This window comes from Oryctolagus cuniculus, chromosome 10 (assembly GCF_051225735.1).
Source record: "Oryctolagus cuniculus isolate XC-2025 breed Fujian yellow rabbit chromosome 10, ASM5122573v1, whole genome shotgun sequence".
NCBI lineage: Eukaryota > Metazoa > Chordata > Mammalia > Lagomorpha > Leporidae > Oryctolagus > Oryctolagus cuniculus.
This window is the reverse complement of record NC_142876.1, coordinates 87,561,528-87,589,243: the sequence shown is the minus strand read 5'-3', so window position 1 is coordinate 87,589,243 and position 27,716 is coordinate 87,561,528. Positions and strand designations below refer to the sequence as shown.

At 40.5% G+C, this 27,716-nt stretch overlaps 1 protein-coding gene across 3 annotated transcripts in view; it reads left to right on the top strand.

The window, feature by feature from the left end:
* The window catches only part of SYNPR (synaptoporin), a 358,350-nt gene that overhangs the window by 273,068 nt on the left and 57,566 nt on the right, over nt 1-27,716 (top strand). For all 3 annotated transcript variants that reach the window (XM_002713284.6, XM_089305467.1, XM_017343927.4), the window contains one exon: nt 27,457-27,655. In XM_002713284.6, the coding sequence (XP_002713330.1) occupies nt 27,457-27,655 (199 nt within the window). The remainder of the gene's footprint in view (nt 1-27,456; nt 27,656-27,716) is intronic.

The following is a 27,716-nucleotide window of genomic DNA, read 5'->3' as shown; positions in this document are numbered from 1 at the left end:
AGCAGGAATACTTGTTTGACATAGTACATTGCTTGGGATGCCCAAGCCCTAAAATCACAGTGCCTGGTTTGAGTCCTGCCCACCCTGCTTCCAGCTATAGTGTACCTTCACAAGTAGCAGATGATGGCTCAAGTTCTTGGGTCCCTGCCATCCATATGGGAGACCAGACTGAGTTCTGGGCTCCTGACTTTGGACTGGCCCACCGCTGGCTATCACCAGTATTTGGGGAATGAAAAAACAAATGGAATGTTCCCCTCCCTGACCATCCTCCTCCTTGCTGTTTTTCATCTATTTTTTTTTTAATTTTTTGACAGGCAGAGTTAGACAGTGAGAGAGAGAGAGACAGAGAAAAAGGTCTTCCTTCCATTGGGCTATGGCCAGTGCGTTGCAGCCGGCGCACCACACTGATCCGAAGCCAGGAGCCAGGCACCTCCTCCTGGTCTCCCATGTGGGTGCAGGGCCCAAGGACCTGGGCCGTCCTCCACTGCACTCCCAGGCAACAGCAGAAAGCTGGTCTGGAAGAGGAGCAACCGGAACAGAATCCGGCGCCCCGACCAGGACTAGAACCCGGGGTGCCGGCGCTGCAGCTGGAGGATTAGCCTAGTGAGCTGCAGTGCCTGCCTTTGCTCTGTTTTTCAAATAAATAAATAGCAAAACAGATCTCTGGTACAAATCAACCATTTTGTAGGAGAAAGTCATTGTCCTCCAACAGGCTTCCTGGGACGGTTTTCACTGTAAGTTATATTTGTATAATGAGCAGACTTTGAGGAGGCCCAGACCCATGAAATATTTTTTTAAGTTTATGTTCGGTTCTATCTTCCATCCTCTGGTTCACTCTCCAAATGCCAGCATTATCCAAGGCTAGGCCAGAATGAAGCCAAGAGCCCAGAACTCAACCTGAGTCTTCCACATGTGCAGTAGGGACCCAAACACTTGAAGTCATCACTACTGGTTCCCAGGATCTACATTAACAGGAACTGAATCAAGATCAGGGCAGCCAAGAACCTTAACCTTCAGTTCTGGTTCTGGTTATACCCAGAAAGGAATCTCTTGTGGAGTTGGGAAAGCATATGCTAAATGAATGAGATGCTCAAAGGCTAGAGAGCCCAAAGCTTAAGGTGCCGTGAGGAGGAGACAGGTATCCAGTGGACCCTGAACCTGGAAGTCTGTGTCCCAGGCATCAACAACACACAGTCAAATGCAGTTGAAAGCAAATATGTATTCATTTCCCAGAACTATAGTAATGGAGGCCCACAAACTAGTGCCTTGAAGCAAATGAAATTCCATTGTCTCAATTTATTGAAAACCCCAAGTCTAACTCAGATCTCTATCTCTGCTGCCTTACAGTGGTCTCCCTGTGTGTCTCTGTGTATTCACTTGGTGGCCTTCTTTTAAGGATACCAGTCACATTGGGCTGGGAGCCCACCCTATCTAGTGTGACTTCATCTAAACTATTCATATCTGCAATGAGTCTATTTCCAAATAAGTTCACATTCTGATGTATTGGGAGCAAACACTGCACCATGTGTTTTTGGAAGACACAGTGCCATCCATACTAGCAAACAGGGACACATTCATTGGCCCTGAGTCATTGTCCATGGCCTGGTAAGTTTCAAAAATGGACTTTGGACAGAAACACAGGGCCGGTGATCTGGAGGCCCTCTTATGTCTCTGCATGTACACCTTCCCAGCTCTGGGGATCACTGAGCTGAGCTGGAAGTTGAGACTGCTGTGCTGTGGGGAAAGAGGAGCATCCGAATCCCCACTGAAGCCTTCTCTCCTTTGTCCCATCTACCTGTGAATGGGAGACCACCAGGCTCCTGTGAGTGTGTTCACACAGACGGGTTCAGTTAAAGAGCAGTTTACAATGTCTTTCTCCTAGTTACTGGTAGAAGCAGTAATCTTTCTTTCCTTCCCTTTGCTCTTGTCCAGTGAAAAACTTATGTCAACATTGTCTATATTGTGATTTTTGTAGGCAAGTGGAAAGGGACAGTGGCTAATTATCTTATTAATAGAAACTGTCCTTTTTGAAAAAAAATAGAATTTTTTAAATAAATGACTTTTTCTCTCAATGCACATGCTCTGGCTAGGTAAATGAATCCATTGTCCCCTAAATTCACAATATTTTGTGTTCCAAATAACACATCCTCCTAATGCCTCAGAGGTATCCAGCATGCAAGAAGCAGTTCACACAAAACCCCCTGCACCCATCACCCACCCTGTGCAGTAAGAGCAGTAAGTTTTTCAGACTCACGCTGAAAGACTGATTGTTCAGCTCAGTTTTAATTCAGAGCATCCATTCTCTTCTTAAATCAAGAAGGAAGTTGGCTACATTGCGTGGGTAGGAGAAGAGAAGGTATGGAAATAAAAGAACCTGAAATGACTTCTATTTTCAAGGCAGCTGAGTATAAGTTACAGCTTCTGTCCTTGCTGCTGTCTATAGTTGGAGAAAACAGCCCCAACAGCTAGTTGAATCTGGTAGTTAATTTTAAACCAGATTGAAATACCATTAACAAGCATGTGGCCCCCCAGTCCAAGCAATAGTCAGTAGTCACTGGGTCCCACTGATTTCCAGAAGATGCAAACATTGGGCCCTGGACATTTTAGGCAGGGAATAGCAAGGTTCAATATCCTGATGTCCTCAGGCCTGTCTTAAGCAATTTAGGCCATTGCCCAAGAAGGCATAAACCTGAGAAACTCCTAAGCCATGCTTAGTAAAAATAAACTATCCTCTACAGGACAGGCTTAATTTTGCAAACTCCATTTCCTGGAGATAATTGGTCACTAGGCACTTACAGGAGGATTAGTCCACTTGAAGTTCCATCTCCTCCCCTGAAATCTTCCCCAATCCTTCCAGCATTGAATTAATCTCCGCTGCTTTGTGCTCCCATTCCACTTGACCTGTACCTCAATTATAGCACTTATCACAGTCTCTCTGGAATTATGGTTATTTCTGCATGTCTTATCTCCCACTCCTAGATTCTAGGGTGTCTAAGGACCAAGAATCTTTCATGATCATTTTCATATTTCTAGCATCTAGGACAGGCTGTGGTATGTCCTCAGTAGATACGAACTACATAACTGAAGGATGGGAATGAATGGATGATTTGTGCTTTTCTCTATTATCAAATGTCACTACCTCCTGTTACACAAAGTCTCAATCAAATCCTTTGAAAGAGAATTCGGAATACTGAAGAGATTCTGGGATGTAAAAGAAACAGGAGAATTTCGGGGTGAGTCTTTTGGGAAATTAAAGAAGTCGGCAAACAAATGCATATGGAAAACCCACATTAAGTGCCCCTGCTTGCTTCAGAGGGTTCCAGAATGGGTAAGCATAGAGATAGGCTTTGAATCACTACAAGTTCTTGAGAGTATACAGAAATTTCCTTAGGAGAATAAAAGCAGAGAAGGAGTTTGAAGGAGGGACGTGGGAAGGTTCGGTTCATGAAGTGAGAGGAAAAACAGAAAGACTGGCACTGTGGCCTAGAGGGTAAAGCCTGCAGTGCCAGCATCCCATATGGGTGCTGGTTTGAGTCCCAGCTGCTCCACTTCTGACCCAGATCCCTACTATGTCCTGAGAAAGCAGTAGAAGGTAGCCCAAGTCTGTGGGCCCCTGCACCCACATGGGAGACCCAGAAGAAGCTCCTGGCTTCAGATTGGCACAGCTACAGCCATTGCAGCCAACTGGGGAGTGAACCAGCAGATGGAAGACCTCTCTCTGTCTCTGCCTCTCCTTCTCTCCCTGTGTAACTCCAACTTTCAAATAGATAAATAAATCTTAAAAAACAAAAACAAAAACAAAACATAGCTCCAGGCCCACACACAGTAGAAAGTAAGGAACGGTTTCAAGCCATAGTTCAATCTGTGCATTGCTATCAGGATGATTTCTTTGAGCTACTTCTCTTCGTTCTTATATCATGACACTCAAGCCTCAAAATCTAGAGGAATCTAGTTGGTTGAAGTTGGATCACACATCCATCACTTGGATTGGCCCTTTCCATGGGAGACAAGTCATTTCTCCAGGAAATGGGATTCTCAAAAGGAAAAATAAAGGTGTTATCAATGAAGAAGGGAAACTCAGTGCTTGGCAATAAAACACTACTAAATATCCAAATTAAAAAACTACTTTAGGGACTAAAACTCTAACATAATAGGAAAGAGAAATCTTAAGAATCTTATTTAAGCATATTGGATTTGAAATCAAGGGCAACACATTTTGACAAGTATATCCTGTCTCCTATTCATGTTTTCCATATAATTCAGGGTTTTCCTTCCATGTTAAATTACTTAGGAAGCCATCTTTTTAACAGAAAAAAAAAACAAATGTTTGGAAGAAGTCACAAAAAAACTTTAAAAAAAAAAAACAAATAAATATGCTACACATACATTCACACCTATAATTACAGACATGGTTGTTAGTTTAGGAACTATTCTTTGAAACAGAGATCCTTTACCCTTGCAAAGAGCAGGTCCTCCACAACTGTGTAATAAAGGCAGAAATCTATAATGTGATTCTAAAAATATGACTTCCAAGAAAATGTTTATGGGTAGGAAAGACAGATGCATCAGCATAAAAGAGCTTTCACACAGAACACGATGACTTGTTTTTCCTTCTACTGATTCTAGAAACGGCTTTCAGTTTCATTGTAACTACAGTCAGAAGAATTGATGATTTTCATTGGCACATCTCTTTGCTCCTGGAACTGCTTGTTAATAGTGGCTGTGAAATGTTATTCTGTGCTATCAAAAAAAAAAGTAATATAGAGCAAGTGATACTGGCATAAGGATGGACTTCTATGTCGCCGAAAGCAGCTAACTGAAACTGGCATTGAAGGTGGTGAAGGAAGTCGCTAGCAGCAGAACACAGAGAGGAGTAAGCAGAGTTGAATTTATTAAAAAAATAAAAAATAAAAAAACACTGCAAGGGAGCATTGGATGAGCAGGTCAGCAAGAAAGATGCCTGCTGCTGCCATATGCTGCAAGGAGCAGAAGTCGAGCAGGGCAGCTAGAAGCTGACTACTGCTGCAACATGGATTATTATCTGGGAGATATGTACCTAATTTTTTAAAAATGCAAATCAAAACTACAATAGATACACTTCAAATCCCCAAAAATGACTACAAACCACCCACAGTAAATGTTGACAAGGATATAGAAGAATTGAATTTCTCTTACATTGCTACTGAGACTGTAAAATGGTACACCCACTTTGGAAAGCAGTTTGGCTGTTCCTTTCAATGCTACACATATGATTATGTTAATATTAAACCATAGAATCTAATAATTCTAGTAGATAAGAGAAATAAAGGCATATGTCCACACAAAAACTATGCATGAATGTACCTACCAGCATTATGTACAATAGCTTAAAGGTGGAAACAGTCCAAATCTCTATCCACTGGTGGATTTTTAATGAGGTGTACATATGCAATGGAATAATATTTAGCAATATACAAGAAAGAATGAGGTACTGACACATGCAAGAAGATGGATGACCCTTGAGAACATGCTAAATACAAGCAGTCAGTCACAAAGGGCAACCTGGTGAGAATGATTCCTCTTCTATGAAATGTCCTGAGTATGTAAATCCATAGGAACAAACCAGTAGTACCCAGGGGCTTCGATATAAATATACTGCATGTGGCTCTCATGGGCATAAGGCTTCCTCTGAGGGTAATGACAATGTTCTGAAATTGGATGGTAGTAACGACTGTCCTATGACTATGTTCTTGAATGTGTAAAAACCCACTGAAATACATACCTTAAAAGTTTCAATTTTTTATTTTAAATCTTACAATAAATGAAAACACACAGTATTTACCTATCTGTATCTGACTTATTTCACTCAACCCGTCTTCCAGTTTCATCCATTTTGCTGCAAATGACTTAATTTCATTCTTTTTTATAGCTGAATAATATTTCATTTTGTATGTATTTTTTTAATCCATTCATCTGATAATGGACTTGGTTGAGTCTATATTTTGGCTGTTGTGAATAGTGTTGTTATAAACATGGTAGTGCAGATACCTCTTTGATATAATGAGTTCATGTCTTTTGGGAACAAATCCAGTAGTGGAATACTGGCTCACATGACAGGTCCATTTCTGGTTTTTTCTTAATGGTATACAAATTACATCTCAATAAACTTGCTACTTAAGAAAAATCAGAGTCAGTAATCATCTCTCTGAGATGGTAAATTTATGGGATGACTTGTAGTTTTCCAAACTTCATGTTTTCAGACATTTCTATAACTGTGTGTACAATCTATCCTTTGTCTACGATCTTCTACCCATGTTCCCTTCCCGTGACTATTCTGCCCTGATATTTTCCTATTCTTCCTTCATGAATTGGTTCAAACTTCACCTGTACTACAAAGACTTCTTGATACCTCACTGAACGTTCAGCTTCATTCAGCTGAAGGCCCACTTATGCATCCCAGCACATGGTTATAATCTGTTTCTATGCCTATGTCCCACTGGTGTGTAAGCTTCTTCCAGTAAATTTATCTTTGTGTTTTGAGGTCTGGCACAGTGCCTGGTACATTTCTAAGGTCATTTAAAAATGTTTACTAACTGAAGCCAAGACACTCTGAAAAAAAAAAAAATGACCTAAATGAAAGATCTCTGTGAGTGAGATCCCAGTGGAAAGAACAGGTCTTCAAAGAAGGAGGTACCTTTCTCTGAAGGGAGGAGAGAACCTCCACTTTGAATATGACCTTGTCTAAACAAGATAAGAGTCGGTGAACTCAAAAGGCTTCCATAGCCTTGGAAACTCATGACTGGTGCATAGGGAGATTACTGATGCCATAAACAGGAGTGTCAATTTGTAAAGTCAACAACAGGAGTCACTGTGCACTTACTCCTCATGTAGGATCTCTGTCCTTAATGTGCTGTACATTGAGACTTAATGCTATAATGAGTACTCAAACAGTATATTTCGCTTTGTGTTTCTATGGGGGTGCAAACTGTTGAAATCTTTACTTAATGTATACTAAACTGATCTTCTGTAAAAAAAAAAAAAAAAAGAAGAAGAAATTATCAATTCCCAACTTGACTCTCACTGGGATTAAACATGACAATAGGTCTGATCTGATTTCATCATCATTTAAAAAATCATCTATTATTTTTCACTTTATGTTTGTGTGGGAGCAAACTGTTGAAATCTTTACTTAATGTATGCTAAACTGATCTTCTGTATATAAAGAGAATTGAAAATGAATCCTCATGTGAATGGAAGGGGAGAGGGAGTGGGAAAGGGGAGGGTTGTGGGTGGGAGGGACGTTATGGGGGGGAAGCCATTGTAATCCATAAGCTGTACTTTGGAAATTTATATTCATTAAATAAAAGTTAAAAACAAACTACTTAAAAAAATGTTTACTAACTGAATAATTAAATAAATGAAGGCTTGAAGACAGAAAACGAAACAAAAGCCTAACTCTAGAGGAACGATTATGTAACGTTAGGGTGTATTCAGATCACTTACAGTGTGTTGGATTTAAACTTTAAAAGCTTTTATATGTTCAAGTCAAATTGCCTATGGAAATCAAGCTACCACAAATAAATATTTGCTTTCTAAATATGAGTTGCTAACTTAGCTTTCACTTGTCCCAGGACAAGTTGAGCTTCCAAAGAAAGGCAAGAAATTGAGCTTGCCACATGGAATACACTTGCAAAACTGATCAACTAGATTATAAGATCCTGAATCATTTTATTGTTGTGCATTGGTCAATAGAGCCAAACTACTTTAAGGATTGAATGATGGGTCTATTATGGTGATAAATAAGACCACAGATGAATAAATGTTAACCAGATATTAGCCTTCCAAAACAGGATTGCCCTGCATCTTAACGTTACTTTGTAGAAGAAGAGATAAAAAGGAAAATAATTCCAGGACTAGAAAATCATGTGTAAAAGTGAGAATATGTGTGGTAAATTGAAGAAGCCAATGTGGCTAGTGCATGATGAACATGAGACAGCAGCTCTTGATAGTTAACATGATTCTGTTAGACAGAACTATTGGTCTTAATTCCTCATCTCACTTCCCTAAACAGCAGGAGCGATCTTCAAAAGTTCATGGAAAACTATTAATATGGAAAAACAATGCATGGATTTCAAATTATTTTTGTTCCAAAATAAACTTAGCTTGCAATTAGATTTATCAGTGAATTTCTTGCAGTGCCCTCACAGGCTGCAAGGTCACCTTTGCCAGGGTCTCAAAGATGGAGTCTATATTCACCCAACCCATGATTTTGGGCTTAACAGAAAGTTGGTCAATGGAAAGACAGAAGTGATCTTAATTGTCATTTTCTAGAAAGTCAAAATGGAAACAGTGTGTTCCTGCTTACCTTCCTGGAGTTGTACCCTCCATGTAGAGTCCTAAAATTACATCAGGCTCCAGCCCACCAGTAGACATGAGAGCAACAGCGTTAGTATTGGTTAATTATATAGCATTCCCATGGCAATGGTAAGCTGATATCACCGTCAATTCTCATCAGCCACATTTTTATCCATTTTTCACTTTAAAAAAAAACAGGATGTATTTATTTGAAAGGTAGAGTTAGAGAGAGAAAGAGAAAAAGAGAAAAAAAAAGAGAGAAAGAGAGAGAGAGAGAGAGAGAGAGAATGTCTTCCATCCACTGGTACACTCCCCAAATGGCTGCAATGACCAGTGCTGGGCCAGGCTGAAGCCAGAAGCCAGGAGCTTCTTCTGGGTCACTCATGTGGGTGCAGGGGCCCAACTGCTTGGGCTATCCTCTGCTGGTTTCCAGGCACACTAGCAGGGAGCTGAATGGGAAGTGGAGCAGCTGGGACTCAAACCAGCACCTACATGGGATGTTGGCATTGCAGGCAGTGGCTTAACCCAATGCCAGTCCCTCTATTTTTCACTTTTTAAAGACTTTTTGGGGCTGGCACTGTGACATAGTGGGTAAAGCCACCATCTGTAGCACTGTCATCCCATGTGGGCACCAGTTTGAAACTCGGATGCTCCATTTCCAATCCAGCTTCTTGCTAATTCCCCTGGGAAAGCGGCAGCAGGAGGCCCCAGTGCTTGGGCCACTGCACCTACATGGGAGACATGGATGAAAGTCCAAGCTTCTACCTTTGCACTGCCCCAGCCCTCACCATTGTGGCCATTTGTGGAGTGAACTGGCAAACTGAAGGTGAACCAATTTCACTCACTTAACTCTCTCTCCTTCTCTTTTTTAACTATACTTTTCAAATAAACCAAATCTCTTACAAAACCACTTTCTTATTGTTCATATAATATACAGTTGCCAAGTCATTCCTGGAAATGGATGGTTGTTTTCAACTCATAATTAAGCAAACAGGAGTCCAAGTAACTCTATTTGGAAAACATAAACCTTATCTGACCACATGTCTGATTTGTTCCAGCCATTTGTTTAGTTGAAAGAAAGCTAAATTCTCATCTCTTTTCCACCTTTTCACCAGGACGTCTGTGATTTCAGTTTTGTAGTTGCAAGTTTCTACATAACTGAAAATACACACACACACAGAACTCCCTGGCTTGTGGTTTACATTTTGATACTTTGGAATGTGAGTACTAGTCATTCAAAAGATGAAAGATTTCTCAACAAAGTAAAACCACCAAAGGTAGTGTGAAGTTATTTTATAAATAAACCTGATTCATGCTCATTTTCTCAGGTTATAGTTCTTAAGCTAAATTTCTCAAAAAGATTTAAAGAATATGTATCCCAAACTTGAACTTAATAGGTATGCAAATAGAAGATTAATCTTATCATTTGTGGTGAGACATGTCGTAGGACTTGTTGCTTGGGAATATAAATCCTAAAACATTTCTGAAAATAGAGCAATTATTCAGCATGACATTGAGTGTGGTTCCACACAACACAACAAGCAATATAGATCCATGAAACAAAAGGTTTAAGTATTGCCCAAAGTGATTGTACCCTAAACAATGACTTTAAAAATTAATTCTTCTGGGAGCCACACATAGTGGGCCTCCGAACGCAGCCTGGCCAATTAGTGTACCCATCCCTGTGCCTTGGTGATTGTTAGAGATGGATGTAGACCTAAATTGGATTTTCCTATTGAAGATGAAACGGAAGTTGGCTGCTGACAGTCAGGGCTGCCGATCTGCTAAGATGTGTGAGATGTCTACCTGGACCCCACAAGGAGAATGAGCAAGCCAAGCACAGGCAGGCAGCTTGGAGAACAGAGGGTTGGTCTGCCACCACTTTTTCCAGCCCTTGGTCTCCAGTGTTGACAATAAACAAGATACAATTCTTTTAACTGTACATAGAAACAGGGAGACTGGATGTTTAGGTAAGCTTTCCTTAACATGGTTTCCTGTAAAACTTGACCAACAAAAGATGCCAGTGTGCTGCAGGTCATGCTATAGGATGCTGGAACACATCAGTCCTCTCATCCTATCAGACTCACTCTATCTTTTGTAGGGGAGGTTCTGGAATTGTTAAGTAGATTTTAGAAGGAAATCTTAACTTAAGGTTAATTTTGTTTTCACTTCATTGAAGGAACCCAATCTACTGAGCCCTGAACTCTGCTGTTTATAACCATCCTTCCATCAGCTCTTCCTCTTCCAATTCACTCACCTCATCCACTTTGGTTCGTGTTTCCCGACTCAAGATGCAGTCTGTGACTTGCATAGGTTGGCTACACATGAAATTTCTTTCACAAGATTCAGAGCATACACAAGCTAAGCCTAGAAATGCAAAATCAAAGATATTTTCAGGGGAAACAAAAGCTTTTGAATCATGCAGTCTATCCAGAGTCCTGAGAGTGTACTTGGAATGAAAAGAGCATGCTTAGAGAAGGTGGTACAAGGTAACAACAAAGATAGGAAAGAGGAAAAAAAAATAGGAAGTGGATTTTATTAAACCTTGGATGTGCCATTGAGTATTTCTACAGCGGATGCCTGTTGAAAACAAAGGATTATACAGTTATCTGTTTTTATCTGAGATGTTCCAGGCATTTGAAGAGAGACTCGGTCATAGTCAGCTAAATCAGTAAATACTTCTGAACACCTGCTGAGTGCTAGGGACACAATAATTAACTAGAATCTTTCTCACTTTTTCTCCGTGCTTGATTTTGCGCTGACCCCATTATCCTGGAGTAGGATACAGTATGTTTGTCTAAGATCCTTAAAGCCGAGGCATGAAACTTGATGATTGATCATATGTAAATACCACAGTCAACTCAGAAAATCAAAGAACTGTCTGAACATGAAGAACAGGTGCCAGGGAAGAAAAAATATCAGATACTCAGTTCATAAGGGATGGCAAGCATTTGCTCTCCCATTGCAAACTGCCCCAAATTGAAGCCTTAATCTGTGACTCCCCTTCAGGAATCAAAGAAAGGATGAAGTGGTGAGGAGTGCATTGCACAGTCACCACAACGGAACATCCAAGTCTGACCTCTGTTCCTGTACCTCTAGCCTGAGAGAGTAAGGAACAGTCACAATCTGGGAGAGATGTTTCTCCTTTCTGGGTTGGATATGGACAATCAGCTAGAGAGGAGTATCTAAGTAATATTATATCTATTTTGGAGACAAGAGCCCTTTATTCTTTATTGACCAAGAACAGGGAACTGGTATATGCATACACCATTTGACAAGGACAACAAAAACTATTGCTTACTGTGTATGGTAACATGCATACATTAGGTACTCAGAATGTATCTGAGTGAAAGGAAATCCTATGTTAAATACATCAGTCAGGTGATGCACCCCTGAATTACCAGAAGATGGTCATAAGTGAAATCAACTGAAAAAAAAAACAAAAATCATCTAGTGCAGCAGTTCTCAAACATTAAATCTTCAGACCTCTCGACATTCTTAAAAGACTCTTTGTATTCCTTGGTCATTTTTTTTCATGTGATTATGTCTGTATTTACCATATTAGATACCAAAACTGACAAAGTTATAAACATACATTTCATTAACCATCAGAACAAAGGCATCATCTCACATCGTAGAGCTTCTATAACACTCCACTGTGCACTTCTGAATGTGAAAATGACAAATACGGTCTTAGCACCATTGTGAAAATAGTATTGATTTCATGAACCCTCCCCCCCTAAAAGAGACATCCCTAAGGGTTTCTGAACCGCAGTTTAAGAATCCCCGATCTGCAGTTTTCAGAAGCAGTAAGATTTTCTGGGAAACTAAGCAATTTCTATGGAATATTAAATTCCCTGAAACAGTTAGTTGTAGCATATGTTCACATCATTTATGCCTGGATTTTTAGTTATCACAGAAGTTGAATTTAGCTTCTATTCACTTCCATTTATGTATTCAGTGAATCAAGACAAAAATCTGTAGAGGATAGACCCTAGCCTGCTATGAAAAGAGATTATTGTTTTGCACTGTTGGTTTTTTCTTTAAATCTTTCCAATAACTGCATACCATTTTCCTTTTCAAGACCTCTTTGACCCTTCTGTGAACAGGTTAGTATTACGAGCTTCATTAAAAATTCCATGTTTTGTTTGAGTACTCGTTATAGCATTAAATCTCAATGCACAGCACATTAAGGACAGAGATCCTACATGAGGAGTAAGTGCACAGTGACTCCTGTTGTTGACTTTACCAATTGACACTCCTGTCTATGGCATCAGCAATCCCCCTATGCTCCAGTCATGAGTTTCCAAGGCTATGGAAGCCCCTTGAGTTCTCCGACTCTTATCTTGTTTAGACAAGGTCATAGTCAAAGTGGAGGTTCTCTCCTCCCTTCAGAGAAAGGTACCTCCTTCTTTGAAGACCTGTTTTTTCCACTGAGATCTCACTCACAGAGATCTTTTGCCAGAGTGTCTTGGCTTTCCATGCCTGAAATACTCTCATGGGCTTTTCAGCCAGATCCGAATGCCTTTAGGGCTGATTCTGAGGCCAGAGTGCTATTTAGGACATCTGCCATTCTATGAGTCTGCTGAGTATCTCACTTCCCATGTTGGATCACTCTCCCCTTTATTTATTCTATCGGTTAGTGTTAGCAGGTACTAGACTTGCTTATGTGCTCCCTTTGACTCTTAGTCCTTTCATTATGATCAATTGTGAACTGAAATTGATCACTTGGACTAGTGAGATGGCATTGGTACATGCCACCTTGATGGGATTAAATTGGAGTCCCCTGGTATGTTTCTAACTCTACCATTTGGGGCAAGTCAGCTTGAGCATGTCCCAAATTATATATCTCTTCCCTCTCTTATTCCTACTCTTATGTTTAACAGGGATCACATTTCAGTTAAATTTCAACACTTAAGAATAACTGTGTATTAATTACAGAATTAAACCAGTCATATTAAGTAGAACAGACAAAAAAACTACTAAGAGGGATAATATATTAAGTTGTTCATTAACAGTCAGGGCTATGCTGATCAAGTCACCGTTTCCCATAGTGTCCATTCCACTTCAACAGGTTTCCTTTTTGGTGTTCAGTCAGTCGTCACCGATCAGGGAGAACATATGATCTTTGTCCCTTTGGGACTGGCTTATTTCACTCAGCATGATGTGTTCCAGATTCCTCCATTTTGTTGCAAATGACTGGATTTCGTTGTTTCTTACTGCGGTATAGTATTCTAAAGAGTACATATCCCATAATTTCTTTATCCAGTCTACCGTTGATGGGCATTTAGGTTGGTTCCAGGTCTTAGCTATTGTGAATTGAGCTGCAATAAACATTAGGGTGCAGACCGCTTTTTTGTTTGCCAATTTAAATTCCTTTGGGTAAATTCCAAGGAGTGGGATGGCTGGGTCGAACGGTAGGGTTATCTTCAGGTTTCTGAGGGATCTCCAGACTGACTTCCATATATTTCACTTTGTGTTTCTATGGGGGTGCAAACTGTTGAAATCTTTACTTAATGCATACTAAACTGATCCTCTGTAAAAAAAAAAAAAGAAAAAGAAAAAGAAAAAGAAAAGAAAAGAAACTATCAACTCCCAACTTGACTCTCACTGGGATTAAACATGACAATAGGTCTGATCTGATTTCATCATCATTTAAAAAAAATCATCTATTATTTTTCACTTTATGTTTCTGTGTGGGAGCAAACTGTTGAAATCCTTACTTAAGGTATACTAAGCTGATCTTCTGTATATTAAGATAATCGAAAATGAATCTTGATGTGAATGGAAGGGGAGAGGGAGTGGGAAAGGGGAGGGTTGTGGGTGGGAGGGACGGTATGGGGGGGAAGCCATAGTAATCCATTATTCGTACTTTGGAAACTTATATTCATTAAATAAAAGTTAAAAAAAAAATTCCATGTTTTTCCTTTGCTAGATATTGTACAAGATTACCTTTCAATAAAGAAAGGGTGATTTATTTGAAGACAAAATTTCAGGACAGTGACTTGAATAAGCAGAAAGCGTTATAGCTGGACATAATGGAAGAATGTCTCTGATCAGGAAGCAGACTTAAGACCCAGGGACAGAAAGAAACCATCTCACTCTTTTTCCTGGGCAGTTAGAAAAGCAATTTGCTTTCTTCTTCTATCATGTTTACTGGCTTCATTTCTGTAGATGACCTTGGCTTTAAAGATGTTATCAGACCTGAAAAACTCTTTTCTAGTAGCAATGTGAGTTAGCCCTGAGGCTACCATTTAGTTTTAGCTAATTCCAACCAAAGTTAAGTACACAGGAAAGCTATTTCCTCTGGCCATCTTACCAAGTAATCATTTTGCTGAAAGATGGGATCTTCTCTGGTAACACATTACTTTGTATTGACTTTACTGGACCAAGTCCTCTACCACACCCCAATGCATACACACACACACACACAAACAATCCACATTTTTGCTGATGTTCGAAGTGTGGAGCAAAACACCTGCAGTATTCCCCATGATGGTTTCAGGTCCACTAATTATTTGGCAAATTGATTTTTTAGCCAATGGATATAAAAAATAAAGTTTATGATGTGTCTACCATTATGAAAATTTGCAATTCCTCGCCTGCTGTTCTGTAGGTATCTGGGTAAGATGAGTCCCTGAAAACGGCTAGAGAAATGTGCAGTCTGCCTGAGCATGCCTACAGCAGCATGACAGCAGCAGCGGGACGCAAAGGGAAGACATTCCACTGGACAACAAGAATCTCTTTCCATGCACCCATTGCATTGGCTTCCTTTGTGCTCAGCCTCAATTTCCACATCTGTAGAATAGTAATAATGACCTATCAGGGCTGTTGGAAAGCCTAAAGGCAATTGGGACAGGCATTGTGGCACAGCAGGGTAAGCTGCCACTTGGTACACCCACATCCCATATTGAAGTGCCAGTTTGAGTCCTAGCTATCCTGCTTCTGATCAAGCTCTTTCTACATTTGTCTAGAAAGCAGCAGCTGATGGCTTAGGCAGTTGACTTCCTGCCGTCCACATGGGACACTCAGTTGGCTCCTGATTTCAGCCTGGCCCAGCCAGGAAGGAGTGAACCCATGGATGGAAGATCAATCTCTCTCTCTCTCTTTCTCCTTTTTAAATAAACAAAATAAATCGTACCAAAAAAAAAAAAAAAAGTTAATGTGATATGTGAAGCCCATGGTAAAATGGCTGGCCCAAAGTGAGCAATCAATCCCTACTGATATCATCAGTACTATTATCATCATTAATGCCCACATTTCCCCAACTCTCTAGCCACTGTACTTGACTAGTTCCTCTTTAACCTAAAACTTCACTTAAACATTACCTCCCCTAGCAAGCCTTCTCTTATCCCCTCAACTAGATTAGGGTCCCTGTTTACCCTAATCTCCACTCTTACAGCCATTTATTGCAAAGACTTTTTCAAGTGCATGCCTTTTCTTAGAATAAAAACTCTGGGGGAGGTGGGGAGTGGGGAGGTGCTAGGGCGTACTAGGTTGTATTATCCATATAGGCAGCGGTTCAAGTACCAGCTGCTCCACTTCTCATCTGGCTCCCTGATGATGGCCTGGGAAAGCAGTGGAAGATCATCCAGATACTTGCACACCTGTACCTGCATGAAGCTTCTGTTTCGGCCTGACCCAGCCCTGGACATTGCAGCCATTTGGGGAGTGAACCAGTGGTTGGAAGACCTTTCTCTCTCCCCCTCTCTGTGTCTGTAAATATACCTCTAAAATATATAAATAAAATTTTTGAAAAAAACTTAGCATCCCCACATTAATTACTGTGACATCAGCAATCTCTAGTACTCTGCCCAGCGTGTTAGAGGTAGGTGGACGAATGAATGACGCATAGGCTGGGAGCATGGTGCTGTTTCAGGAGCAAAAGTTCCCAGTCCAGCCACTGGAGCACAGCCAGTGTGGAGGTGTACCCTAGAGACACAGATTCTGAAGCAAACCTCTGGTCCCAGCCTGCAGGCAAGACCCTTTGTTGAGTTTCTCCAGTAGAGCCCATAATCAGAAGAATGGCTTTCATTTTCTTATTCTCCGTCCCTTTGGCTCTCCCAGCTTCCAGGCATGGCCTCCCTGGGCCCCAAGGGAGCTGCTGCTTCAAGGAATTGCAGAGTCATGGTAGGTCCCCTGATGTAGGAGCAGAAAGCTTGAGCTCATTTTTCCATTACATGGCTGTCCTGGAGCCTCATCACCTCTCTAGCATTAGTCTCCTCTGGTGAAACAAGTGGGGCATCTCTTTTCAAAACTGTACAAAGTGACAGCAGGGTCTGCTTTCAAGCAAGTATCTTCTGAGAATCTGCTATGATGTGTTCCTTCTTCTCCTTCCTTTCTTCATTTAGCAAATATTGAGTATTTACTATGAACCAGAAACAGTTAGGTATTCAGTAATAAGGAGGTAGATATGCCTGCCTTTGTGCTGCTTACGATCTAGTAGGAAAGCAGGCTCACAAACAGGATACCTCCAGCCACTGACAAGGCAAAAGACCAATAAGTGGAACAAGATGATAGAATAACCAGGGATGGGATGCATGGTTTAGATCAGGTGGTCCAAGGAAGCCTCCCAAGGGGGTGACATTTGAGCCAGTGTGAAGGGATGAAGCCAGCTGTGAACAACAACGTGGGGACAAGTTCGGGGGTGAATTTCATTCCGAGAGAACAAAGAAGCATGATGATAGAAAACTAGTGGGTAAGAGCCAGTTTATTTTGGCCCATATGTGCCCCAGTAAGGGCTTTGCCCATGGCCGTGACTTCAAAGCAGGCCTAGGGAGAAGTTTCACAAGAGGAGTGACAGGCTCAGATTTATGTGTTTAAACGATTTCTGGTTGCTGTGCAGAAAATGAGTTCTTACATATCAGGTTCCAAATGCAACTTGAAAATAGTATGATTAATCTCCTAATCACAGGCAAAGCATTGCAAACATGGGCAACATTATATTTGCTGACAGTAAAGGGCACTTTTGCTAGCCCAAGCTGGTAACTATGTTAAACAGTTCCTAGTTAACTAAAATGAACAATGTTTCCTTGAGTCAGAAACATTTTTTTTTTCCAGAAACGATGGTGATTTTAATCACTGAAGAACTGAGAATTTACAATTCAAAAGCCTCCTGACATGGCAATAGCTTTTCAGCAGTTTAAAGGAAATTGCATGTTGTTCTATATATATAAGCAATTACAGTTTATTTCATTTTAATCGGTATATATATTGAATTTCCTACCCAGCAAGAGTGCTGTTAGGTTCTGTATCCTGAGTATTCAGCAAGGCCAGCTATCATGTTAAGAACAAAATGATAGCAAACAGAAAATGACCAAATATCTGTGTGAATGGCTGGCTTCTTTGACAGCCATATAGTACTTGGTCTCTTTCCAGGTCTTTGATATTACATTTTGAAAGCATTTAGATTTTAAAAATAAACTATAGTAATTAAACTTGTTCCTTGATTTTGAAATTAGGAAATTCCTTGCAGTTCACATATAAATAACACCTGTAATTGCTAATTCCATTCAAGCACTATAATACATACAATGTTTTCTGTTATCTCATTTGAGCCTCACAAAAACCCCTATAAGGATGGTGCTTTCATTTCCCCCATTTTTCAACTGAGAAAACTGAGATTCAGCAAGTCACGACACTTGCCAAAGATCACACAGCTGATGATTGCTGGAGCTGCTTTTTATTGTCTTTCAATTAGAAGGACAAGAAGCAAAAAGACAGTGTTCCACTGGGCACAAAATGAGGACAAACAGAAGGTATGCTAGGGCCGGGAGTGTGTTGGAAATAACATCTCACTGACTGGTTTCATACTTGAATATTCTTTGCAGTGTTCCCCCAAGGTATGAGAGGAGATGAGCTAACAGGCAAGTTGAAGGACTGCCACTGCTTTAATCATGTTGGACCAAAAATCACAAGGACAAATCAGCTCAGAAAGAGTTTTGCTGCCCTACCCCAAGCTACTGTGTGTTTTCGAATGTTGCATCTTTTAATCCAGTTCTACATATTGTCTATTCATGCAACATTTCTGTGCAAACCAAATAAAATGGATGGATAAGCAGTTGTCATGTGGATGTTCAAGATTTAGAATAACAACAACTCTAAGACTGTTTTGTTTCATAGTTCTCTTGGGTGGAAGACCAAAGTTCAGGGAAGAAAAACAGGAGACTAACAAAGAATTTTCCCTGAAATATACAGATAATGACCTCATTATGTATTTTAATTTGGCAATGGAGAGGCAGTCTGAGTTCTCTATTACTCAAGTTCTATTTGAAGAAACCAAAATTAATAAATCATGGTTTAGTGAGCACAGAAATGCCTCTTTGCAAGCCATTATAAGGGTTTTATAAAGTATTACTTCTCTAAATTCAACTCTAAGCCTTGCCCTGACCTCTGGTGAACCATTCTTTGTTAATCTCTTTGGGGCCTGCATGTTTGCTTTGAAACGTCTGTCTGCCTAATTACAAACTTGGGTGTGTGAGATGGTGAAATTTGAAATGATTTTCCTTACTAACATAGCACACCTTGAATAAAGGGATAAATCTCTTCCTAACATGAGAAAATGAAAACTATATGCTAGTGGTAGAGGAGAGAATACAGTTATTTTCCAGCCTTATCTCCACATTCACGAATACAATTAATAGTGCAGAAAAGAGTATTGTTTGCAGGAACCTTGATCATGCTTTGCAACTCCTAGCTCAGTTCCTTGTGTTTATTTCTTGCCCTTTAAAAAAATATATTATCTTCTCCAGTAGTACAGTAGAAAGGACAGGAAGAATGCAAAGTTATTCTTTTGAAAGACAATATTTTGAGTGAATGCGATTGTTGGAAGCCTTGAAGATGAAACTGTGATTCAACTAAGGTTAGGATGGAAATGTCTAGAAATATGATTCTGACTACCTAAACAATGCTATTTACCTCAAGATAAGAAAGTTGGAGGTCGTTCCTTGGGTGCAGCAATGAGTTTCAGTACCAACATCTTGGTTTCCACTGACCTTCATGAAACAGTGAGCACCGTTAGAATCGCTGAGGTTCTTAGAAGGATGTCGGTGCTCTGAATTGTTTTATAGTTCTGCTTGCTTCGATCTTGGATAGAGGGCAGAAATGACCCCCTTTTCTCAACAGAGGCGTCGCAGGTCTACTTACCCTTCTCAACATCTAGGGAACAGATCTTGCACTTCATATAAACTATTGCCATTCGCAAGCTCAAAACTTCAACCTTGTTGACAGCTAAAGCAACCTGAGCCCAACTGCTGGGGCCTCCTTTTGGTTTTCATCACAATGGTGTATTTCCCAGGTGTGAGATCCATAGAGACCTTCAACTCTTCTGCCTTTTTTACCACAAAAAGATGCTAAACTTTAGGCTCTGTAAAGGCAGACTCTGTAATCCGATTCTGACCACAACATAAAACTGTGCCTTATAAGGTGCTGGTGGCATAAAGGCCAAGCTTGCTCTAACTAAGATGACTCCTTAGAACTACTTTGAAATCACCTGTAAGCCAAGAAACTTGTAGAAGAAATAGCCCCCAGCTCACATATTCTTCCCATGATTGCTGTCCTGAAGAGAGATGAATGAATGTGACAAGTGAGAGGGCCATTAGAAAAACTAGCAGTGGTCTAAGAAGTCAACAAATGTGTGATTTATAAGGACAATCAATAGCATTATATTTTTATATGGAAGATTAAGGGCAAGAGTGGTAGGGTCAGACAAACTGCATTTCATGGTACTTACTTCAATAAGTCTCTTCACTTCTGCATAGGGGTACAATAAGGTAACAGCAAGCACAACATCCGGCTTGGAGGCTTAAGTGAGATAATGTACAAAAGCATTTGGCATGGTGGCTGGGCTAGTACAGGCTCAACAAATATCAATCAGTGATTGGCATTCAGTAGCAGGGGAAGTGAAATCACCATCATTGTCCTGAACAGCATCAGGCACAGTAAGAAAACCAGGAGAAGGGACAGAGAGTGTTTTGCCCTCGTTGACTTCCTTGGCAATCTTTACTCCCACCCTCCCTGACTCACGGCCTTCCTATCTTAGGGTCTGTGGTAGCCAGCACCCTGGGGCTCAATAACTCACAGTTGAATGGAGGAAGGATTTGAGCACAATGTTGCAGCCCATGGTTTGGGAAACCTAGAAATGAGATTTGGGCCATGAGGATAATAATTTCGAGCTGGGTGTCAGGAATCCTGGCTTCTAGATGTGCCTCTTCTCTGGGCCACCTTAGGTGATTCTTTCAAGATGATAGAGTTATAACTTCCCTGTCTACAAATGTGGAGAGAGAAAAGAACCTAGATGCAGTGTGTCCAAGGGCACGTGGACTCTCGGGATTTGTAGACTAGTCATTTATGTATGGACCACTGAAGCTGAGAAAGTAGGGAGAGAGGGTATGGTTGTGTGCACCTCTGTGAATGTATACAAAAACACACTTATTCTGCACACACACACACACGGCAAACAAAACCTGACCTAAAACCAGACCTGTGAAAAAATAAAGCAGCAGGATTAAGTCCTTGTCAACTGGCAAAAAGGACTGAAATGGGAACAACAGCAAATGACCAGGTCAAGAAAAGGCAAGATCAGCTCCCGCTGCCCTCAGCTCCTCCCTCAGTCACTTGAATTCCAACTTTCAGAAATTCAATGACAGCAGCTTGCTTCCCCACACTCTTCCCATTTCCACACCTGGTTTGTGGCCACATCACTGCCCCTGGGACATGTTATTACTGTCTCACACTGAGCCACCCACAGATAAGAGATTTTATCCCATTTTCTTGACACTCGGTGAAAGATACCATCAATAATTTCAAGAGTCTTTTTACCAGATGACCATAATAGTACACTGCTCCCTAGAGATCAATCTGTGCCGTATTTCACTGAACGGCCCTCTTTCAGTCAGGAACCACACTCTGATGGTTGCAATTTCTACATGTATGTCATCAAGTTTGTTTGCCTCCTGCTTGGTTCGGAGGCATATGTTGAAATTACCCAGGAACATATTTGGGAAGCAGAAGGTTTTTAGTAACTGTGTATTGGTTGCTCTATAGGAATTCAACCGTATCACTGCTGGGTACCTTGGACAAGGCCAATTCACATACCTCTAGGTAGCTGCAAGAATGCAAGAATGCTGGAAGCATCCTATTCAGCAGAAACTGTCAGCCCACCATTAGAGGAAAAGACAGAGAAAAGCTGGCTTGGTTATTTTTGTGCCAGCATTCAACTGGACATACAAGGATGCTGTGGTTGGTAAAGCCAGAGCAGCACAAATATGCAGTGGTTACTGGTGTAGGTGCCGCCTCATCTGCTTGCACCCAAGATTGCTCTCAGCCATCACTAGTCACATGCCCTGGGCAAGCTCACTGCTCACTCCAAACCTCAGTTGCTTCATCGATAAAACAGTGGTAGTGATAGTCCCTCCCCAAGAAAGTTGTTCTAAGCATTAAGGGAGATACAAGTAGGTCAAGAACCTAGCATAATGTATAAAGGTCCAAAAATGTTGTTGTTTTTATAAACATTGTTTTTAATAAAGCAACAAGCTCCAGTTTTCCTGAAGCAATAGTTACATTTAATATTTTCCCAGGCCCTACAAACAGAACTCAAAACCATGAGTGCTCAGCAATTCGTTTAGTTTAATTGAAGCACCAGTGAAATGCTTTAAATTGTTCCATATAACTGTTGGTAAAAACATTTTTTAAAGAAAGCAACGACTGTAAAGTGGAGGCCTTTCGTTGATAGACACAATGCAGTAAAACCCAGCAAAATTCAATTACCCCTTGATTGGGTCAGGCCAGCCAAGAAGGAAATTATACTTTGAAATCAACAAATTGGATTTGGTCCCTTCTGCAGCCTCAGCAATTGCTCCCTAGCTGGTTCCGCACAGGATCAGAGGTGGCCCTGTCTGCCTCCAGATTCTGTAGAGAGACACGCTTGATCTGCAGAGAACAGTCTCTAAATGAATGCCATTTGCTTCCAAAGTTATTATGGCTGCAAAACACACGCTGACTAAATTGTCCCCATCCAGAATACATATGTACTTATACATATAGAAAACTATTGATTAAAAGAACTCATATACGTATAGCCATTTATGCTCTCATATTGCATTCAGATTGTTTAATGATATGAACTATTATGCTCCCACTATTTAGAGCTTCATAGATTAGCTACTAATTTAGAGCTTCATTTCCCTGTCCCTTCTTTGTCCTGATTTTACTCCTGTGTGGCTTGTACAATAAATACCCAACTATAGATCACTGTTATTAATAAGCACAGCTTATTTTTTAATGATTTTTGGGCCTTCTATAAATTAGCAAAATTGACAATTCCTGAAAGTCAACACAATAAGTTAGCAGCAGGGAAATGGTGTTACTCAGCTGGCTGTAGACCACGAGTAGTTCTTGTGTTTGCCCCGTCTCACTCACTGCCCTCAGTACCCAGAGATTGTGGCCCCAGTTTGTGCGTATCATCTGAGGGACATGGCATGCTAGCCACACATGGCTGCCTCCTTGGCACCTGTGCACATCTCCACATGGGAGGCAAAATGGTTCTGGTTTTGCACATGTTGATACTCTGAAAATCTTTCCAGTCTTTGTCTCACAAAAAAGACCAAAATCTATAACCTGGCTCCCGAGGCCTCCCAACAGGGACCCTGAGGTTATTCTGCATCTCATCCTATGCCACCCACCCCCTTTCTCACCATCTCCCAGCCTCCCAAACCACAGTGCGTTTCTCCATGTGCTCCACTCCTCACCTTATGCAGAGGGTTAGTGCATGTTCTTTCCTACCTATTGTCTGACAATTTTCCCAAGGAAAAATTTCTCACACCATACATCTCACAAACTCACCCTTCTAACATGGACAAGCCAGAGGCTTGCATTATATTCACAGAACATCAGTAACCACAGTCAATTACAGAAGATTCTCAATATCGCCTAACCTCCGGGGCCAGCATTGTGGCATAGTAGGTTAAGAGGTGCCTGCATCCCATATGGGTGCTACTTTGTGTCCTGGCTGCTCCCCTCCAATCCAGCCCCCTGTTGATGGCCAAACTGTTGGGACTCCTGCTACCTAAGTGGAAGAATTGAATGATGCTTCAGGCATTGGACTCAGTCTCAGCCATCGCAGCTATCTGGGGAAGAAATCAGCAGATGGAAGTACTCTTGCTCACTCACTCACTCTGTCTCTTCCTCTCTCTGTGACTTTGAAACAAATTTTTTTTTAAAAAGAAATTGTATACCCCTTAGTTATCATCCCCACTTCTCCCATGCCCTGCCTCCTGCCCTATCCAAGACATACACAAATCTGCTTTACATAAATTTAAATAGATTTGCCTATTCTAGACATTTCATACAAACAGAATCATACAATGTGTGGTCTTGTGACTGCCTTCATTCATTTAGAACATATCCACGATTCATCCAAGTTGTAGTATATTTTAGTACTTCATTTCTTTTTATTGTCAGTTAAGATTCTGCCATATGGATACATCGTATTTCATTTATTCTTAAGTTGACAGACTATGGCTGCTCCTACTTTTGGGATATTATGAATATTCTTATACAAATAGTATTTTTATTTTTTATTTATTTGTGTATGTATTTGAGAGGCAGATAGAGTGCTGCTCTCTGAGTCACTGGTGGTTCACTACCCAAATGCCTTCAGCAGCCAGAATTGGACCCGGTGGAAGCTGGGAACCAAGCTGGAGCCAGAAACTCAGTGCAAGCCTCATACATGGCTATCAGTGAGCAGGAGCCTCAGGTGGTGACCTACGTCATACCTAAGAGCATTAATTGATAAATTAACAACAGGAGTCACTGTGCACTAACTCCCCATGCAGGACCTCTGTCCTAAATGAGTTGTATTATGAGAGTTAATTGTAAAACTTGTTATCAAACAGTTTGTGTGTGTGTTTGTGTGTGTGTGTGCAAATAGTTGAAATCTTTACTTAGTATAGAGTTGGTCTTCTGTGCATAAAGTTAATTAAAAATGAATTTTAATGGAGAATAGGACTGGGCATGGAGTGGTTGGGAGTGTGGATGGGGGGGCAGATATGGTAGGAAGAATATTTATGTTCCTAAAGTTGTACTTATGAAATTTGTAGCCCTTAAACAAAAAGTTTTTTGGGGAAAAAAGAGATTTTGTTGTAAAAATATTTCAGACCTGCACATGATGGGAGCTTCAAAAAGTTGAAGGAAAATGTATATTATGAGGAAACTGTGCATCAGATGGACTTAATGCACTTTACTTATCTGTTGATAAGTATGAATTATTTCTAGTTTTTTGATACTGTAAATAAAACTACCCTAAACCTTTTTTAAAAAAAAATTTCAGCACTCTGAAGTTGCTGATTTGCATGTATCTGTAATCCATTTCAAAGTTAAAGGTGACCTGTGCAGTGTACATCAGAATTTACACTATAGGAACCTATCTTGAGGTTGGTTGCTACTTCCTCATTTTGTTCTAATTGATTCATGAAGAAGGCTGAATTTTTATTTTGTCTGTGTGCTGAAAATGTATAGTAGGCATGAAACATGAACTTCCATAATGTAGATACTCATGAATATTTGGTTGCAAAGAGTATCAAACTTGTTGAATAAATCCTCTATCAAAATAAAGAGAAATCTGATATCTTAAAATGTGTTAAATGTATGATATATTAAAATATAATAAGAAAAGTGTATACTCTCTGAAAATAATCCATAGCAGAAAAATGGAGATGATTACACAATAAACCTTTTGTTTTTCAGTGCACCTACAGACGGAACTGTCAAGAAGTGTTTTAGTATTTCTGGCAAGTGCAGGAAACGGGTGCTGTAATATACCTGTAATGAATGTTTCTATTTTCCTGAGTTTTATTGGAGCTGTGCACCTGTATGTCTGGTTTTTTTTGTTTTACATCCTTTGTAAGGAAAGTCAATAACCACAAGCAAAATCAAATTAACTACATAAATAGTTCTTTTTTTAATCAAATAGTAAATAAAAAAGAACGTGTTTTTGAAAAATAAGGAACTCAGGGGAAGGAAAATTTCCTGCTTTATCTGTCAAGTAGGCCAATCTCCTAGTTTGGGGATGGAGCCCTGGAATAGACATTTTTAACAAGGCCTCTAGTAACTCCAATGCCAGTGGCCCCTGACCTTCACTTTGAAAAAATATTTATTCTAGCTAATGTCCTCATTTTTAAAAAATGTTAATGTAGAAGTTAAAAGATCAGGCTCTGGAATCAGGTTCAAGTGTAAATCCTTGTGGCCCCATATTTATTCACCATGTGGCTTAAGACAAATTATTCCTAGGTGACGTTACAAAGAGTCTGTCTATGCCACAATTGGCCTAATAATCCAATATGTTAGTTGCAATTATTATTTTTTTACCCTTATCACCATTATTCAAATTGGAAGAGAGTGTGCATAACAAACCTGCTTTAAAGAGATGAGATTTTTCTTAGTGAGAAAAATACTTTCTAATCATGAGCTAGGAATTTACCAGGTTGATCAATAGCTTGATCATCACTGTTAGTTCCACAGATAATTTCTGGGTGGTACTTTATTGATAAAATAAGCCTCATCCGTGTCTGTTTTCAAGTGCCTCCCTAAGAAGAGTTTCTGAAGAATTCTGACTTCTATATTAAATTACAGTTTACCACCTAGTTCTGGTCCATTGAGCTGCTGTATAGGTTATAACACATCTTTCTTAGGTGTCATTTGCTGAGCGTAAAGTACTGCCCAAGGACTTAAACAGACATTTTTCAAAAAAAGGAAATCCAATGGCCAAAAGACACATGAAAAAGTGTTCAGGATCACTAGCTACATAGCAGTATGAAAAAAAAAAAAATCTGGTCATTTGCAACAAAATGGATAAATCTGGAAAACATCGTACTTAGTGAAATAAGCCAGTCCCAAAGGGACAAATACCATATGTTCTTCCTGATCTGTGATAAATAATAGAGCACCTAAAATGCAATCAGCAAAAGTGAAATTGACACTTTGAGAAGGGATGACTTTGGCGGCCCTTGTCTTGCCTGTCAACGAATAGGGTTTTTGTTTTTTTGTGTGTGCATACCTTTCAAATAAACCAAATAAGCATTTTTTTAAAAAATATTAAGATATATAAGTCATCTTGCAGAATTCAGAATGTCCATTCACTTAACCAAGTACTGAGTGCCCCACAAGTGTCAGGCTTTGGGAACACACAAAGAAGGAAACCAAGATCCCCACTGTTTTGGAGATATCATAACCACTGCGAAGAGGGCAGAGGAGGCCAAAACAAAAATCATCAGATACATTAGCAAGACAGCTTCGCTGGGAGAGGAGTGGTATGAATGACATCCAACAGGATGGTGTGATGGAAAATGTTCAAAGGAAAGAGCTTGAGATTAAAGGCCAGAAAACATCTTCTGTAAGATGTTTACACTGATGCCTGAATGCCAAGAAGCCAGCCATGGGCAAGGAGCCTGCCAAGGGGTAGAGTGATTCAGGAGAAGGAAATCATCTATGGGAGGACCTCAGGACTACAACTGAGAAACAGCAAGCAGGGCCCATATGATGGGAGCAAGCTAATGAAAGCCAAAGTAATAGGTGGAGAAGTTGGGGACATCGCTGGGGGCCCAGGATTAAAGCCCTGGCAGGCCATGCTATGGAGAAAGGGCATGGAGAACTTCAGAAGGAGATGCCAAAGGCTAACCCAGCACTGTTTGTGGTTCCCTTCCCCCTTCGCTGCTGTTCTTAGGCTGACCAGCTCTTGTGAAACCCAAATTGAGTGGTATTCACAGCAGTTTTGTTTCCATGTTTCCAGCTATAATGCATAAATTCCTCAACTAATGTGCCATGTTAACATGCCATAAAATACCCAAGTGATACCTCATTCTACTGCAGGGGTGGTGAACGTGCAACCCCTGTGCCTTATAAAGCCTGCAAAATCATCTGGTCTGGTCCTGCCAAGGCAACTCGAAAGTCAGCAAATCCCCACGAGGCTCAGTTTTAAGTGGATAATGTTGTATGGCCCATGAATGATATCATAATTATCCAAGTGGCCCTTGGCAGGAACATAGATTCCCCACTCCTGCTAGGAGCACTCTCTTCTTGCCTCTGCCTGGCAGTTCTAAGAGTGTCTTCTCACATCTGCCCCTTTAGGTTGTACCAGGTGGCATTTGAGGTGCCTACTTGTGAGGGAAAGACACGGCAGAAGCTGGCGTTGATTGGCGACTCCTCATCTTCAGCAGAGTTCTTCGTCACCGTGGCTGTGTTCGCCTTCCTCTACTCTCTGGCCGCCACCGTTGTTTACATTTTCTTCCAGAACAAGTACCGAGAAAACAACCGGGGCCCACTCATAGTAAGTGGTTCTCTTTTGGAAATAACTGTTTCTATCTCTTCGAACGTCTTTTGCTAATGCT